At 38.0% G+C, this 14,569-nt stretch overlaps 1 protein-coding gene across 1 annotated transcript in view; it reads left to right on the forward strand.

The window, feature by feature from the left end:
• ABLIM2 (actin binding LIM protein family member 2) overlaps positions 1 to 14,569 on the forward strand; it is a 98,215-nt gene that overhangs the window by 57,128 nt on the left and 26,518 nt on the right. Inside the window, exons 10-13 of the mRNA XM_062493360.1 lie at positions 3,766 to 3,912; positions 5,725 to 5,757; positions 8,349 to 8,469; positions 10,146 to 10,244. Of these exons, the coding sequence (XP_062349344.1) occupies positions 3,766 to 3,912; positions 5,725 to 5,757; positions 8,349 to 8,469; positions 10,146 to 10,244 (400 nt within the window). The remainder of the gene's footprint in view (positions 1 to 3,765; positions 3,913 to 5,724; positions 5,758 to 8,348; positions 8,470 to 10,145; positions 10,245 to 14,569) is intronic.

Genomic DNA, 14,569 nt, shown 5'->3' on the forward strand with positions numbered 1-14,569 from the left:
CAAATAAAAGTTATTTTGAATACAGTATGTGCTTTATCTGAGTAAGATTGAACTTCCAGTGGAACAAGTGCCCCTTCTGTGAATGCTTATCAGTGATTCTGAGTGCTGGTGAATACCAGTGATCTATTACCAGCCAAGAAATGTCATTATGAAGACTATTTGTAGTGCTCAGAGCCTATTATCATGCAAGCATTTCTTCAGCCAGATGAGCTCTTTTTTTTTCACTGTCTCATTGTTTCTTTAAGCTTGAGAATTCTCCTAAGATTTATATGTTTTTAGAGACATTTGAATAACTGCAGAATGGTACTGGTTTTTCTTGATGTTTGTGGTTACAACTTTGAATACACTTTACCAGCTGTTAAGTCAAGGCGAAACCTCAATTCTCCTTTTCAGTTTTTGTTTGTTTGCTTGTTGTTAAAGGCTTTCATTAAATCAACATACATCTCTGATATTTGTTACTGCAATATAAAAAGTCTAGCAAATACAAGTCAGTCAGAACAAAAAGATTCCCCAGAGGAGTGCAGATTCTTGTTCAATCTGCCCCATCTCTCACTGCTTAATTGTTAAAACTTGATTTTGGTTGATTGAGTAAATCCTGTTTTGGCTTTCACAAACAGGAAAGTAAAAAGAATTAAAAACATTGTTGCAGACTTCAATATTATCACAATGGTCCCTTGGCTATCTGTTTTTACGTGTGCTTTCTTTTTACAGGGATGATATGACATACAGACATGCTCAAGATTTGTCTTGTGGGCTTTTTTTGCCTGGCTTTGCCAAACCTAAATTCTTGCTGCCACTGAAAGGAAGGTCCCACCCACATGTGACCCTGTTCCCCTCTGGCCATGTCTTCCCATCTCCTCTTTGCTGCTAATAATAGTGTGTACACAGAGATATGCAGTCAAATTTGAGGCCAGATTGAGCTAAACAATAACCCAAGAAAAACCTCCAGACAACCTAAGAGGCAAAAAAAAAAAAAAAAAAAAAAAAAGCCCAAGCTGTCTATGTGACTCTAATGTTAATGTAGAAGGCAGAACAGGATGGGATGGCGCACACAGGGCAGCAGCTTTCAGCAGTAGCACAGATTCAGATCATTAAAGACACAGTAAAATCATACTGTACCAGCTGGTGAGATCTGTGAAGTCTTTCATGGACAAAAAAGTTTGGAGAGAACAGTTCAGTCTTAGGAACTATGAGTTCATGGTGCTTACACTTCCAAAGCCATCAGAGCAATGCTGGACATGAGCGTGGACACCACCCCATTGCAGGGCAGGTGTGGCTCTGGGCCATGGTGGTGTGGTCACATAGGGGTCTTTTTTTATATAAAAGAAAGTGGGGGTTTTGACATAAGCTTGGGTGTGCTTCATACAGATGGTTTGCTAAAGCCATACCACTTCTTCATCTACTGATAACAGACTTTGGTGTCTTCTTGCAGAGGGCACAGGCCAGTACCATTTGAAGGTAATGGGCATCCTTTCATCACCTGTAGGGATGAATTCATCATATCCAGACTGAAATTTGCTGGCAACCCTTCAGAGTCCTCAATTAAAAATCTGTCAATTTCTAAATTATGCCATTAAATAAGATTTAAATAAAAGTTCTGCTTTATACTTTGCCTTTGCTTAAATTTATTAAGACAGAATTAGGTGCTCCATCCTAATATATGGAATTATGGAATAACTGGAAGGCTTACATTAGTTTACATAGCTGTGTTATTTGTGCTCTCATACAAGGAATAGAAATCAGAGTACATTTTTATACAGATCATATTCACAATTATATGATTGTAAAATTACATATTCCAAATGAAATAGATACTCTGTACTTAGAACATGGTTTTACCAGAATCCAAAATGCCAAATTACTGAAGAAATGGCTTGAAGCCTCTCAGCTGTAATTTGAGCTTTCCTGAGCAGATTTGAACTCCATTCACATAATTCTGAGCAGATTTGAACTCCATTCACATAATTGAATGCAGGTGAAACAAATAAAATAAAAATACTCAATGTAATTTACTTATATCGAGTGTAGACTCAATATTTGGAGAAAGGAGTGTTTAGAAAGCAGCTGTATCCCTAAGGTGTTTCTTCATCCAAATTTGCCCACATTGTTATATCTAATCTGAAAGGAATTACATAACAAGATAAGTTTTACTCTTCTGACAGATCTGAAGTCTAAGGGGAAGTTGCACATCTAAATGGAGAGCCAAAATGAATATAATTAACATTTAAATATTCCCAATTCTGAACTACTTTGGATTTACTAGTATAATGGCCAAAAGCCTGGATACCTTAACTGAAATCACAGCCTCTCTGGCCTTCCTCGTAGGTACAATGCTGCCCAAAGTATTTCTGGGACACATGGGACAGACAGATTCTTTACCTTTGCATTACCTGTTTCTGCATCACAGCTCTCCACTGCCTTCTCAGTAGGGAGAGACTTACTTTCCTTAAGGGGCTATTTTGTTGCTCTTTAGCTTCTTAAAAGAGCTACAAAGACAGTGAGGTCTGTAGATTGCTGAAGAATCACATACTTGGTTAGAACACATGGTTTCATTAGTTTTGAGGATGGGAATATGTGATGGTTATGGCAGCTTGGTTCTATTTTCTTATTTAAGAGTAATCTTCCTTCTTTTTATGTAGTTTATGTTTGCACAAATCCATGCATTGCTTTAGAAAAAGGGATAAGGGAAAGTTGTCAGACCAAATTATTCCTGGATTATTAACGTGATAGAAAACTCCCATGGAATATCTATTGAACTTTTCTTAGCTGGTACTAAGAAGAAACAGAATTACTGCGCACACAAATCCTGGATACTTTTGTACTTTTGCATGTGGAAAACTTTATTGAAGTTTTATAGCTGATCATACAGAAATGTTCAGAGCACAGCAAGACTCGCTCATCATTTTGTTGCCAACAAAGATCTTATCATTCTGCAAAACTTGGAAGTGGGAATGAGACAATTATGTTGCCCATTTCTCCACTCTTAATGTGGCCAGCTTGTCACCATATCTACAGCATAGTATGTGCTGGATACAGTTTTGGTGCAATTATCCTGAGGATATTTTGTGGAAATGTGTCAACTTGATAAAAAGTTAGCCTTTTGGAATATGTGTAGTAGTAGGAGAACAGGGACCAGCACAGTCCTTCCCCTCTGTCGGTTGTGTGAGTCTCATGGGAGGATTTGAACTTTGAGTGGCATCTCTGATCTTCCACCATGGTGCAAATCCATGCTGGTTTGTAACCCATAATTAAGGGCTGTTTAGACATAGTCAGGAAAGGAGGTGAAGCTGTGGGACACGACTGAGTGGGAAAGATCAAAGAGCTGATTAATGCTGTTCAGCATCTGGAGAGTATATGCTGGAAATACATATTTGATTATTCACTACTGCTTACAGCAGGGGAATTCTGCACACCAAAACCACTTCAAAATTCAGTGTGTTTTGCCTGAAAAAGGCTGCAGTATATGTCCCCTATATCTGTTTGTGCATCCAGGAGTGAGTGGGATATAACCAGTGAATTGGAATGATGCCATGCTACTCCTTTTAGCCAAATGCCAGTGACAAGGTAGAGAGCAGTAGTGTATAAAAGAAAACAGCAGTAATATTTAGCATTATGTAGTGAATACAAGAGATTTAAATGTTCACAAACACAAAAAGTGGTTTATTATGATTATGACTTTCCTACCTGCATTTATCTTTCCTTGTCTGATTGCATCCTGCTCATATTCTTTCTTATTCTCACTGCTTTCTTTCCTCCTTTTCTTAGGCAAAGCTTGGAGATGAAATTCTTGACTACAGGGACTTGGCTGCTCTTCCTAAAAATAAAGCCATCTATAACATTGACCGCCCAGATATGATCTCCTATTCTCCATATATCAGTTACTCTTCAGATGACAGGCATAGTTATGGGGAGGTACTGAAAATGGGTATTTTTTTTACTACGAGTTTCAGGTTTTATGTGCATCATTGAACATGTTGCCAAAAACTATTATGTGCATAACATTTTTTTTAAAAATGTAACTTTTATAGCTCTAGTTGAGTCATGTCACACATTCATTCACAATGCCTTCCAAAAAAAAAAAAAAAAAAAAAAAGAACAACCAAACCAAATATGTTCATTTCATTTTTTAGTTTGTAGAAATTTAGAAACTGCTTTCTGTGTTCATTTTTTTAAAGAGATTACATGTAATTAAAATGTTTTTCCATGGAAGCAGTTCTGCATGCGGTAGGAAACAGGAGCCATTGCTAATTATAATGCAGAAATGAGAAGCAAAGCCAGATGTCTTTCATGACTTTTTTTATCAAAGTGTACCATGTTATTTTGGTAACACAACAATGGTATCACTTTCCTGTGTACAAATTTCTTTCAACTGTCCCTTACTTAGCTTCATCCTCATGTCATGCATGTACTTCAGCCTTTTCATATGCAGAGCTAATATGATACAGTTTGTACTAATGAAATCTAATTTAACATAGTACTAACATACTAATAACTAGTACTAATTCTGGACTTTGTGAAACATACTTGTATATAACTCCTGTCATGCAGATTAGCTTTCCTTCTCCGAACATACATACATTTCATTTGACTTTCTGACTGCTTTATAATTTTAGCTAAATTTTTACAAATTAAGCCTTTACTACATGCTAGATATGAGTAGATATGATACATACAGTCTAGCATGGAAGTCTGCTTTGTTCTCTCCTGGTATAGGTCAATGGGCAGAAATAAATACTATAATTAATAGTCATGGTATTTATAATAGCCTTAGTCATGCTATCACTTGCACCTTTTACACTTAATCAGTACCACTAAGGTCTCAGTACCACTGTCAGGTGAAGTGCAGTGCATATGTTAGGTTTTGCAGGCTTTCTTCCAGGCCCTCTCTGCACAGTGCTGAACCACAGTAGCACCATTGTAAGGTATTAAAAAAAAAAACAAATTGTATTTTGTAAAGGATTTAAATGGTATTCAGGTATATCATTAAATGATATTCAAATCAAAAGCTGCTGCCTCACCCTGAACCTGTGGAGCATAATTGCTTCCTTTCTGTGTGAAAACTTGTTGGTGCTGATGATGATTGTGACCCTCCTCAAGTATCTGGTGACATCCAGACTTGGCAGAGGTGCACAGATCAAACTGTGCACAGACCAAGCATGGACTGTGCTTGCAATTCAACATGCATATTTCCCAGTGCTCCAAATACTTATTATCCTTGATGTTACGGGGGGGGGGGGGGGGAATTCCTGTATCCAAAATTCAGTCAATTTTCTCAACTAACCAAACATTGGAAAGGAAATGACCAGCAATTGTCAAATTACATGATATTTAATTGAAAAGAAATAGTGCAGACATTTTTCTTTCCCTTAAAACAGTTCTAGTCCAGATTTTGGAGGTTGTTCAATGCAGATTTAATTAGGGCTTGTGTGTAGTTTCAGGCAGTTGCTTTAAATGGGAGTTCCCTATTGCTCTTCTTTGTGGCACAGGAATGGCTTCACCACACTCCAGGATTTTGTAGTAGAGAAATCACTCAAAGACTAATATAAAATTATTTGTGTATTAGTCCTTATGTACTTAATTAAAAACAGATAATAAGAGAAAGGTGTTTTTCCTAACTGTATCATGTGTTATACATGGATAGTGATATTTTAAGAGTAATTCTTCTCATGAGTAACATCATGCATGAATTTGTATTACTAATTTGTTGTGTGTTGCTGTTTGCAGTCACCTCAGTTGCTCTCTCCAACACCTACTGAGGTAATCCCCAATGCCTTTGTTCTCCTATCTGACCCATTTTGTGATGCATAAACCTGGTCATATTGATAACCAGCAGTGTCTGAAATGTGGGGTTTACCCCTTGCCTCTACAGTGCATGGGGTTTATAATTTATGATTTTCAGTGTTACTTGTGTTCAGTACGTGCTCTGCTTCTGGATTGTCATCTGTGTGCATCTGTCTCCGCTGTCATCCATGTTTCTGCTTTCCAAAATAAAGGTTGTATGGTGGTCACTTCTTCAAGCTCTGCTAAATAAATTATATTTGGAAATATTATATATGTTCACATTTAAAGCAGCCCATGTGAGCTGATTTGAATTAATGCTCAGCTTAGAATTCACTTTTTTCTTCTCATTTTTTAATTTCACAAATAGTTGAACTACTTAGACTATTTGTGTACACCTACTTTTAAATCATTTGCACATACCTGAACTTCTACGTCTGTGTATTTTGATGTGCATTAAGGTAGTCATTGTTCAAGAAACATCTCTTTGGAAGCAGTGGAAGCATTTAATGTATTTTCCCAGATAGTAACTCAATTGCATATCATGGGTCTGGCTAATTTCTCCATTATCCCAATTTTATGTACTGCAAAATTTTGGTAATCATGGAGAATTAAATGTAAATCGTTTTGAGAACTGGTTAACAGAGAAGTTAACCAGTAGAAATGTAATTTATTTGATAATTTTAAAACAAAAGCATGTTTTATGTAATGTTTGGTTACATGAACTAGGTTGACTGTTCCTTGAAGAGACACAAGGTACACAAAGGTAAGGTCTGAAACAAGATGAAAATTTGTTTTTTTGGAAGATTATAATAATATCCTTTAAATTCAGTAGCCAAACTGCCAATAGTAAGTTCCAAAAGTGATACTGGTGTGGAGGTTGGGACTGCCATAATTTGTGTATATTCCCATGTTATCCAGCTTCTCTGTGCTTGCTGTCTCTTTCTACAGAGTCTATGATCAGGTGCTTGGGCACCATCATCTGCAAACTTGTCACCAGTTTTGCTGCAGGGATTTTTGTTACGAGATTTCCACTGTATGATACAATTGTACACATCACAGACCGTTAGCTTGATACTCATATGATATTTAAATATTATTGTAAGGCTTTGCAGAGCCATTGCAATACTGCTTGTAATTATCTTCAAGAAGGTTAGAGTGAGTATTACATAATACATAATTGGGAAGGAAATATCTCAAGATGGACATGGAGGAGTTGGTGGCAGAATGCAGAACACTGCACACTTGGGAAGGCATCACTTGTTCTTTGCTTTTTGCATAATTACTTCTGAACTTGATATTAAAGCAATAATGCTTCTGCTGGCCACTACACTAAACTGATTTTCCACTTTTGAAAATGCAGCTGGTAGGTCTGGGGTGACATTGATGGGATGGAGCATATCTTGTCCACAGGAGAAACCTCATGATGTGAGAATACTGTACATGTCTGTAAAGTCAAGGATGGTCCCAGAGAGGCCAGATTCATCTAAAGATGAATGTATGGGCATAATTTAGTTGTTCTGGTAGGAATTTGGGAGATGATGGTAGGGCTAAGTAGGATGTGTGGTTTATTTAAATGATACATGATCCAGTGGGAATTACATAGGTGCCTAAAGGCATCCCCAAATTTTTAAGTGACTGACACTTGATACAGTATAGCATGTCTTCATGCTTTTCTACTGGAATAGGAGAGGGGGAGCATTTTTTGAGTATGATTTTCTATAAAAGAGCATCTGCAGATCACACTGATTTGTTCTAAAATGAAGTTGTTAACTCAAGCCAATTCTCATGTGTCTTAACAAAGGGGAAAATTGAGTTTGCTTTTATAGCTGGTTTACACAAAGTCACTTCCCCGTCTATTTAACTCAGTAGTGCTTTTACTGTTAAGAAGATCCTACTTGCAAATTGCAGTTGTAGTTTAACTAGCTGTTGAAAATTAGAGGCTTGGAGTGTGTGTAAATGGTTTTAACTGGTTGAAGCCAAGGGTTCAGTGGGAATTGGATTGTATGACTGGCTCTGCACAATGGTGCAGTATTAATGCTAATGCTACATGAGTGTTAATATTGGGTTTCTTAGGATAATGACTATGTTACAGTGTGGCACACTAGGCTATTTATACACAGCCAGTTTCATGATGTAGTGAAACCACCAAATGCTGATTTTTGTATTGTCTGTAACCATTATGCATCTAGTCATATGGGTACAAAGTCACCATAATACTGTCGTGCTGACCTGAGCTCATCTTCCACCCACTTTTATTTGTTTAGGAAATTGCACTGTCCTGAAACAACACTTTTACAGTTCTTTACAAATTAAATTGTAATTGTAAATTTATGTCTGTGCTGACTTTCCTGGCAATGTGACTGTTCTGTGGTACTTGGCAGTGCTGTTTCAGTCACACTGGGGGTGGAGGTGCTGAAATCCACCTCATTTCATTAGGATTGCATGGAATCTTAGGGCAGCATTGACTCCCATCCACACAGCACAGAAACACACGAGATGGCATATTGTGCCTGTTTAAGAAGTTACTTCTCTTCCCTAATGACATGTATTTCCTCTCTTCCTCTAAGGGTGACCAGGATGACAGATCTTTCAAGCAGTACAGGACATCAAGTCCTAGCTCTGCTGGCTCCCTGGGCTATGGTCGGTACACCCCCACATCCCATTCTCCTCAGCATTACAGCAGACCAGGTAATCCAAAAGCTTCCTTACTTATTCTCTAGATTTTCCATTACTTTGTGTTACGTTGTAAGGAGAATTGACTGCAGCAGACAGGGTTTTAGGGTGGAATAGCAGTTCATTGCAGTAATTTATTTATGGTGAAAAGCGAGTTCCATGGGGAGAAAGGAAACAAGTGCTTCAGGAATGTGCATCCAAGAAAACAAAACTGGGCATTTAAGAAAAATTGATTTCATATAGACACAAGATAGGAGGGTTTAAGGAACTTAATCCTGGTCTCATCCTGCCTGAAGATACACGCTCAGTCCACAGCTCTTGCAAGGGGTGGCACTGTTAGCAGTGAATGCACAGAAAGCCACGAAGGTGATCAAGTGACTTTGTGTTATGTTCTTGTACCACAAGGTTATGATTCATGTCCCCTCTCCACAGTGCAAGAGCTGGAGGAATGACTAATTCAGATGGCCAAGTTGCTTTAATTGAGAAGTTTACACTGTTTTTTGCAGTTTTGGGCTGTAGTAGAAGCTGTGTTGGTGCTCTTGTTTCACAAACAGGAGGGATCATCTCCTTTTGATCTTTGTGTGGGAATGCTTTACAAAACCCCATTCATATCTGGGTTCTGTACAGTTTTATCCTTGGAAATAATTAGTGAAATTGCTCAAAATTAATTGTATTTTTTCTCTACTCCATCGTTCAGGTGAAGAACACAGAGCATTTATATTATTTTTTATTGTCTTTTAATTTAATTTGGGATACATAATAATTTTAAACTGGTTTGGAAATTTGCAAGTTCTTAATCTTTCCAGGGGTAATGAAGATTTTAGAGGTAACAGAAACAGTTTTTAGAGGAATTGAATATTTGTGCTACAAAGTCTTTGACAAAATAGAAGTGAGGTGGAGTATAAAAAAATCTATTAGAGTGACATTAATCTCTGCTGAAGATCTGGTAGCTGTCATGCCTAATTTTAGTAGCACAATGTTAAAGCAAGGAGGAAAGACAATGGAATTCCAAATAAATGCTAATGCTTTAAAATTCAGAAGATAATCTTCATAATCACCATTATTAATAATTGCCACTTGTCCTCCAAACTGTTATCAGGACATTATTGAGGCAAAGCAGAGATGACTTGAGAATATTTTTCGAGGTACTTAATCGCATATCTAACTTTCAGAGCTCAAATAACTTCAGGATGTTTCTTCAAATACTTAAGTTAGCTGTGCCCTGTTGCATTGTGAACTAAATCCTACCAGTGTGCAGCGCTGACAGTGAGAACTGGACCCACTCGTGGCACAGTTCTCTGCAGAGATAAGGCTCTTCCCATTTCATTTCATTACATCCATTATCAGCATTTCTCATTCCCTCTTGCAGCTTTTTAATATGCAGGTATTCCCCCGAGTGCAGCCTTGCCTTTTGTGGTGCCTTTTCTGGAATATTTTCTGATGCGTTACAGCATTTTGGGTGATGCCCCTTCTGCCTGTGGACAGCCCCTGTCCTTTGGCTGACCCCATAGCGTGGCCACTGGCATGTCTTTAGCAATAACCAGAGAAAGATGAAGACTTAAATGTAAACTGTATATTTTCTAAGCATCAGGAGGAAAATGTTCCTGGAAAAAAAAAAATGGCATTGTAGTTTGTGGCTTTCAGTAAGTGAACTAAATAGTTTGTTTTCACTTACTCTCTGTTGCCCCCAGCTGGTACTCACAGTCTTGGTACCAGTAGCTGCATCTCCCTGCCCCAACACCCAAGCCTTACATCTACATTCAGACATCATTACATCCCTTTCTTCAAAGGTAAGGTCCAGGAATGCAAAAACGTGCTGTGATAATGTAGATTTATTCAGCTGTGTTTCACATTTATGTCTATGCAAGCATGGCTTACACTTGGATAAAAATTGTCTTAATTTTGTGCAAGTGCTTCCTTGATGTACTGTGTAAGTTTTACAAACTGAGTGGGTATGAGGTGTTTTATTTTTGCTTTTACAGTGAGTGTTCAGTGTCTTTCAAAGGGGTAGAGGGAAGGAATTAGCTTTCATAATGAACTGAGGAAGGGAAATATTTAAAAGTCTGTCAGTTCTAAATACCTTTACCCTTTTTGGTGATGCTAAAGAGTATAATAAGCTTACATATTTGATACAACATAAGGTGATGAATTATCTAACCTTGCAACCTACATTTAGACATTCTTTGTATTACTTGGAGCATTGCCAAAACATATGACAGCTGGTTGCATCAGTGCAGCTGCACTGACTATCAGTTCATCTGTGCCATATCTTGTAAAACAGTAACTGAATCTGTTCTCCTTCCCATTAGTTTTTTTGCTGTGGATATTAACTTCTAGCAACCTCCATGTTGTGGGTGAGACAGTGCTGAGCAATGGCAAGAACCTTTGAGGCAAAGTCTTTTTTTTTATCAGTTGGATAAATATCTGAGAGAGAAGGCATTCACCTACTACATTTGTCTTCCCTGCAGTCTGTCTTCTCTAGTAACAATATGAACTGTTGAGGCCACATGAATGGCAAACACTTTCAATGCCTGTTCCTTGACTCTCATATATTCTCTGATCTAAAGTAAAACTATTGTTCTTGAGATTGTAACCAGTAAAGAAAAGGGCGTGACCCTCTGCAGGAGCCAGACTTGCACATTCAAGTGAATAGCAGGTACTCGTTGCCTTTGAAATAATAACTAATGCATCTTCGTTGGGCCCTGATGTTGCCCAAAGTCAGCTGAATTTCACTGGGATGAACAGGGACAGAATCAAGCTTGAGACATCCAAATTTGATCCTTGAGAGAAAGTTTTGGAGGAAAGACCTGATGAGATTAAACTGTTTGTTGTTTTAGAGGCTACCTGAAAGGCTCCTTTCCACAACCAGAAGCTGCCAGCCTCCCACACATTTCTTGAAAGGCTGGCACAATCCCTGGTATTCTCTGAGGCACTGCTTGAACTGGTTTTTTTATCCGTCCTCTCCTCTTGGATGGTATCATCCAAACTGATGTACTGAGTAAGAGAAACTTCTTTGGAGTGCTGCAGCACATGATTTCAGTGTATGGAAAGCTCTCTCTCAAACTCCTGTTGGCAGTTGCTTGGCAGCACTCCTGGGAAAATTCATTTCTGCTCAGTGCTACCTGCTGTTTCTCAGAGCAGCACCAGTTATTAAGTGACAGCTCCTTGTGCCCAAATAATTATTGGTAATGTGATCAAAATTATAATATTTTGCAATTCTGTAGCACTTTTTTATCAGGGAGCTAAAATATTTTGCAGACGGTACCTTAGAATGCCTCACAGTGTTCCTGTGAGGCAGGTGAACCTTTTTATAATTTTCCTACGTAGGTAATCCTGAGCCCTGCCAAGGTTGAATAGATTATTCACTGGTTTACACTGAGTTAATGTCTCTGTCCAAAATGAGTCAGAAGATTTGCTTCATCCTCTTCAAGGTCTCTGCATTTGGAGTTCCAGAATGTATTCTTTTCTTTATCTTAAGGAGCCCTTTGATGGTGTGGATGTGCTCTTTTTTTCTCTTCAAAGTGGTTAGTGTGGGAAGAGTGGGATTGTAGCAATCGTTGGTTTGTATCCAGACCAACACTAATGTTGCCACTTCAGTTTTAAGAAAGTGAAATCTTGCTTGTTTTTAAAAAAATAATATAAGATCCAAAAATAATACACTGCTTTACTGTACTAGAAGTGATCTTTTAAAACCAACACTCCACATACGTCATAAAAGAGAGATCTTTATGCTTCCAGTAGACAGATATATTACTACCCTAAGGAAATTAAGACAAGCAAAATCTTCCTTTTGATTTCACTGAGGTTGCCTCATATTATTCCTGAGAATGACAGGGTTCATAATTTTTTCCAGTGACAAATATGACTACTCAGTTCTTGTTCTTCTGTCAGTGTTCTGCACTCTAGCTCCCATGAAGTGTAATGGGATGAGCTGTTATTTATCTTGAAGGCAAATGATTTGGTAGTGCTCTTTTAAGGATTTTTGTCCTCAAAGTAAGACCTGTGACAACTTCACTTCAAGAAAGCTTCACAGTACATGCCACTGCAAGTCATAGGTGTGATATTGCAAACACCTGGGCTTGATATAGTAGTTCCTCTTGAGGTGATGGAGTCTTCGAGTGTGCTGAGCCCTGCTGAAAGAATATTTGCTTAAAACATGGAAATTATCTTCTCTTTCTAGGGCAGGAGCACAGCCTCCAAAGTCCTTTTCTTTTGGCTCTGAAAACTTGAAAAGAACTGGTCATCAAACTTCAAAAAACTTTCTCTAAATAGTGCACCATGGGCAGAGATATTAAAGGGTCCAGTTTTGTGAGTTTGCTTGGAGACCTCCCTCATTCAACCAGTGGCATCTGTTTGTTCTTCAGTCCTGAACTTAGACAGCTTTTACTGTAACTTACTATAAATTTTCCCATCCTCACAGATAAGATAAAAGCTGGCTAAGTAGGAGATATAAGTAATATTATACTTTTCCTGACAGTCCCTTGAAAATAGAGCATGGTCTGAGCCCTGGTCAGTTGGCTCTGTGCACACAGGGTTAAAAGTATACAGCCTATCCTGTCAGCAGCCAGAAAACACAAGGAAGCTTTTGTGGTTTACACTCAAGTTCAAAGTAAGCCTTCCCAGATTCTTTCCAAGTTAAACAACATCCAGGGAAGAGTTCAAGATTCTGGTTTTTGGCTCTTCACTGATCAGCAGAGATCACAGCCTGTGGCTACTTGTGGCAGAAAGCAAGCCAAAAAGTTTGAAAAATTTCTCTCTCTGGTAGTTGTATTTTCTCTGAGAATTTATTTGAAGTTCTTCAGTCTATACTAGGTAAACCTAAGAGAAAGAGATAGTTTATTGGCAAAGTCTCATTTTAGAGATTAAAATTACAGACTAGCTTAAGCAGCTGTCTATAGTTCCTACTCATTAACTTTCTACATGGGTCTTCAATTTGCTTTATTATTAAACACTTATTTTTGTATGCAAAAAATTAAATACATGTTTGTCCAAATCAGTGGCAGAATTAAAGTTCAGTTGTGCATTAGTTTGTATGAGCAGGGTCCAAGAAGAACCTTTTCCATCATTTAATTCTTAATTCTTCCATTTTTGAGCAAGTTAGAGATGATGGCTTTGCAAACTGCTCCTCACAGATGATTGATTGATCCTTGCACTGAACAATATTTAGATTTCCTGTCTCCTGGTACTTGCACTTATATCTTGTATTCCTACAAGTTTATTCCTTTTAATTAATGCTTCCTCCTTATTCCTTGCTGATACTCTACCCTATCACTTAAAAATTACTTTCTGTGTGTGTGTACAATACCAGCACCTTGGGTCACTGCTCAATGAAGCGATTATTCCTGATATCATATATGAATAGACATTTTAATAATATGCTAATTTTTAAGTAAATGAGGAATTAACACACTGTGGAAATTGCTTGAGAACTTTCATTTTCTGTTTAAATTAGAAAACTCCAATAACAATATCTTATTTGAGTGAAGGACATTACAAAAGTTTAAAGAATTTTGGAGGTGTAAGGGGCATTATTTTAGTAAGTATCTAACAGTGACATTGAAGCTTATTCCATTTAATAGGGATGGGCAGGAATCTAGGCAGCAAGCAGCAAAGAAAGAGGGAATTCATAAATATGGAGTGAAAACCTGTCCCCACTATTTTTCTTTCCAAGAGCAAAGTAGGAATCAATAAACTGAATAACTGCCTTGCTTCTTGTCTGAGGACTACTTGTCTGAAAGCTCATGGTGATGCACCAGATTCTTAGTAATTCCTAATTTTTTCCTAACATTTTGGAAGCACCATAAGCTATCAGCACCTGTAGTTGGGATTTCAATCTCCCAACGTCCCAAATTACAGTTTTTCAACAAGAAATCACTGTTGCTGGGTGGTCACAGCTGAACAGCATTTTAGTTTTAAATTTTGTCTACTGTGAACACTACAGACACAAAATTTAGGATGGATTAGTTAATGTACTGTCATGAGATAACACAGCACCTTCTTCTGACCTCGTCTGTCCTGTCTCTGCTCCTGCTGAGCTCGGTGGCACTGTCCCCTTGACCTCAGTGGTGCATGGCAAGGCTGGCTTTGGTGACAGTGGGGTGGCCATGCACCCACT

This window comes from Cinclus cinclus, chromosome 5 (assembly GCF_963662255.1).
Source record: "Cinclus cinclus chromosome 5, bCinCin1.1, whole genome shotgun sequence".
Taxonomy (NCBI): Eukaryota; Metazoa; Chordata; class Aves; order Passeriformes; family Cinclidae; genus Cinclus; species Cinclus cinclus.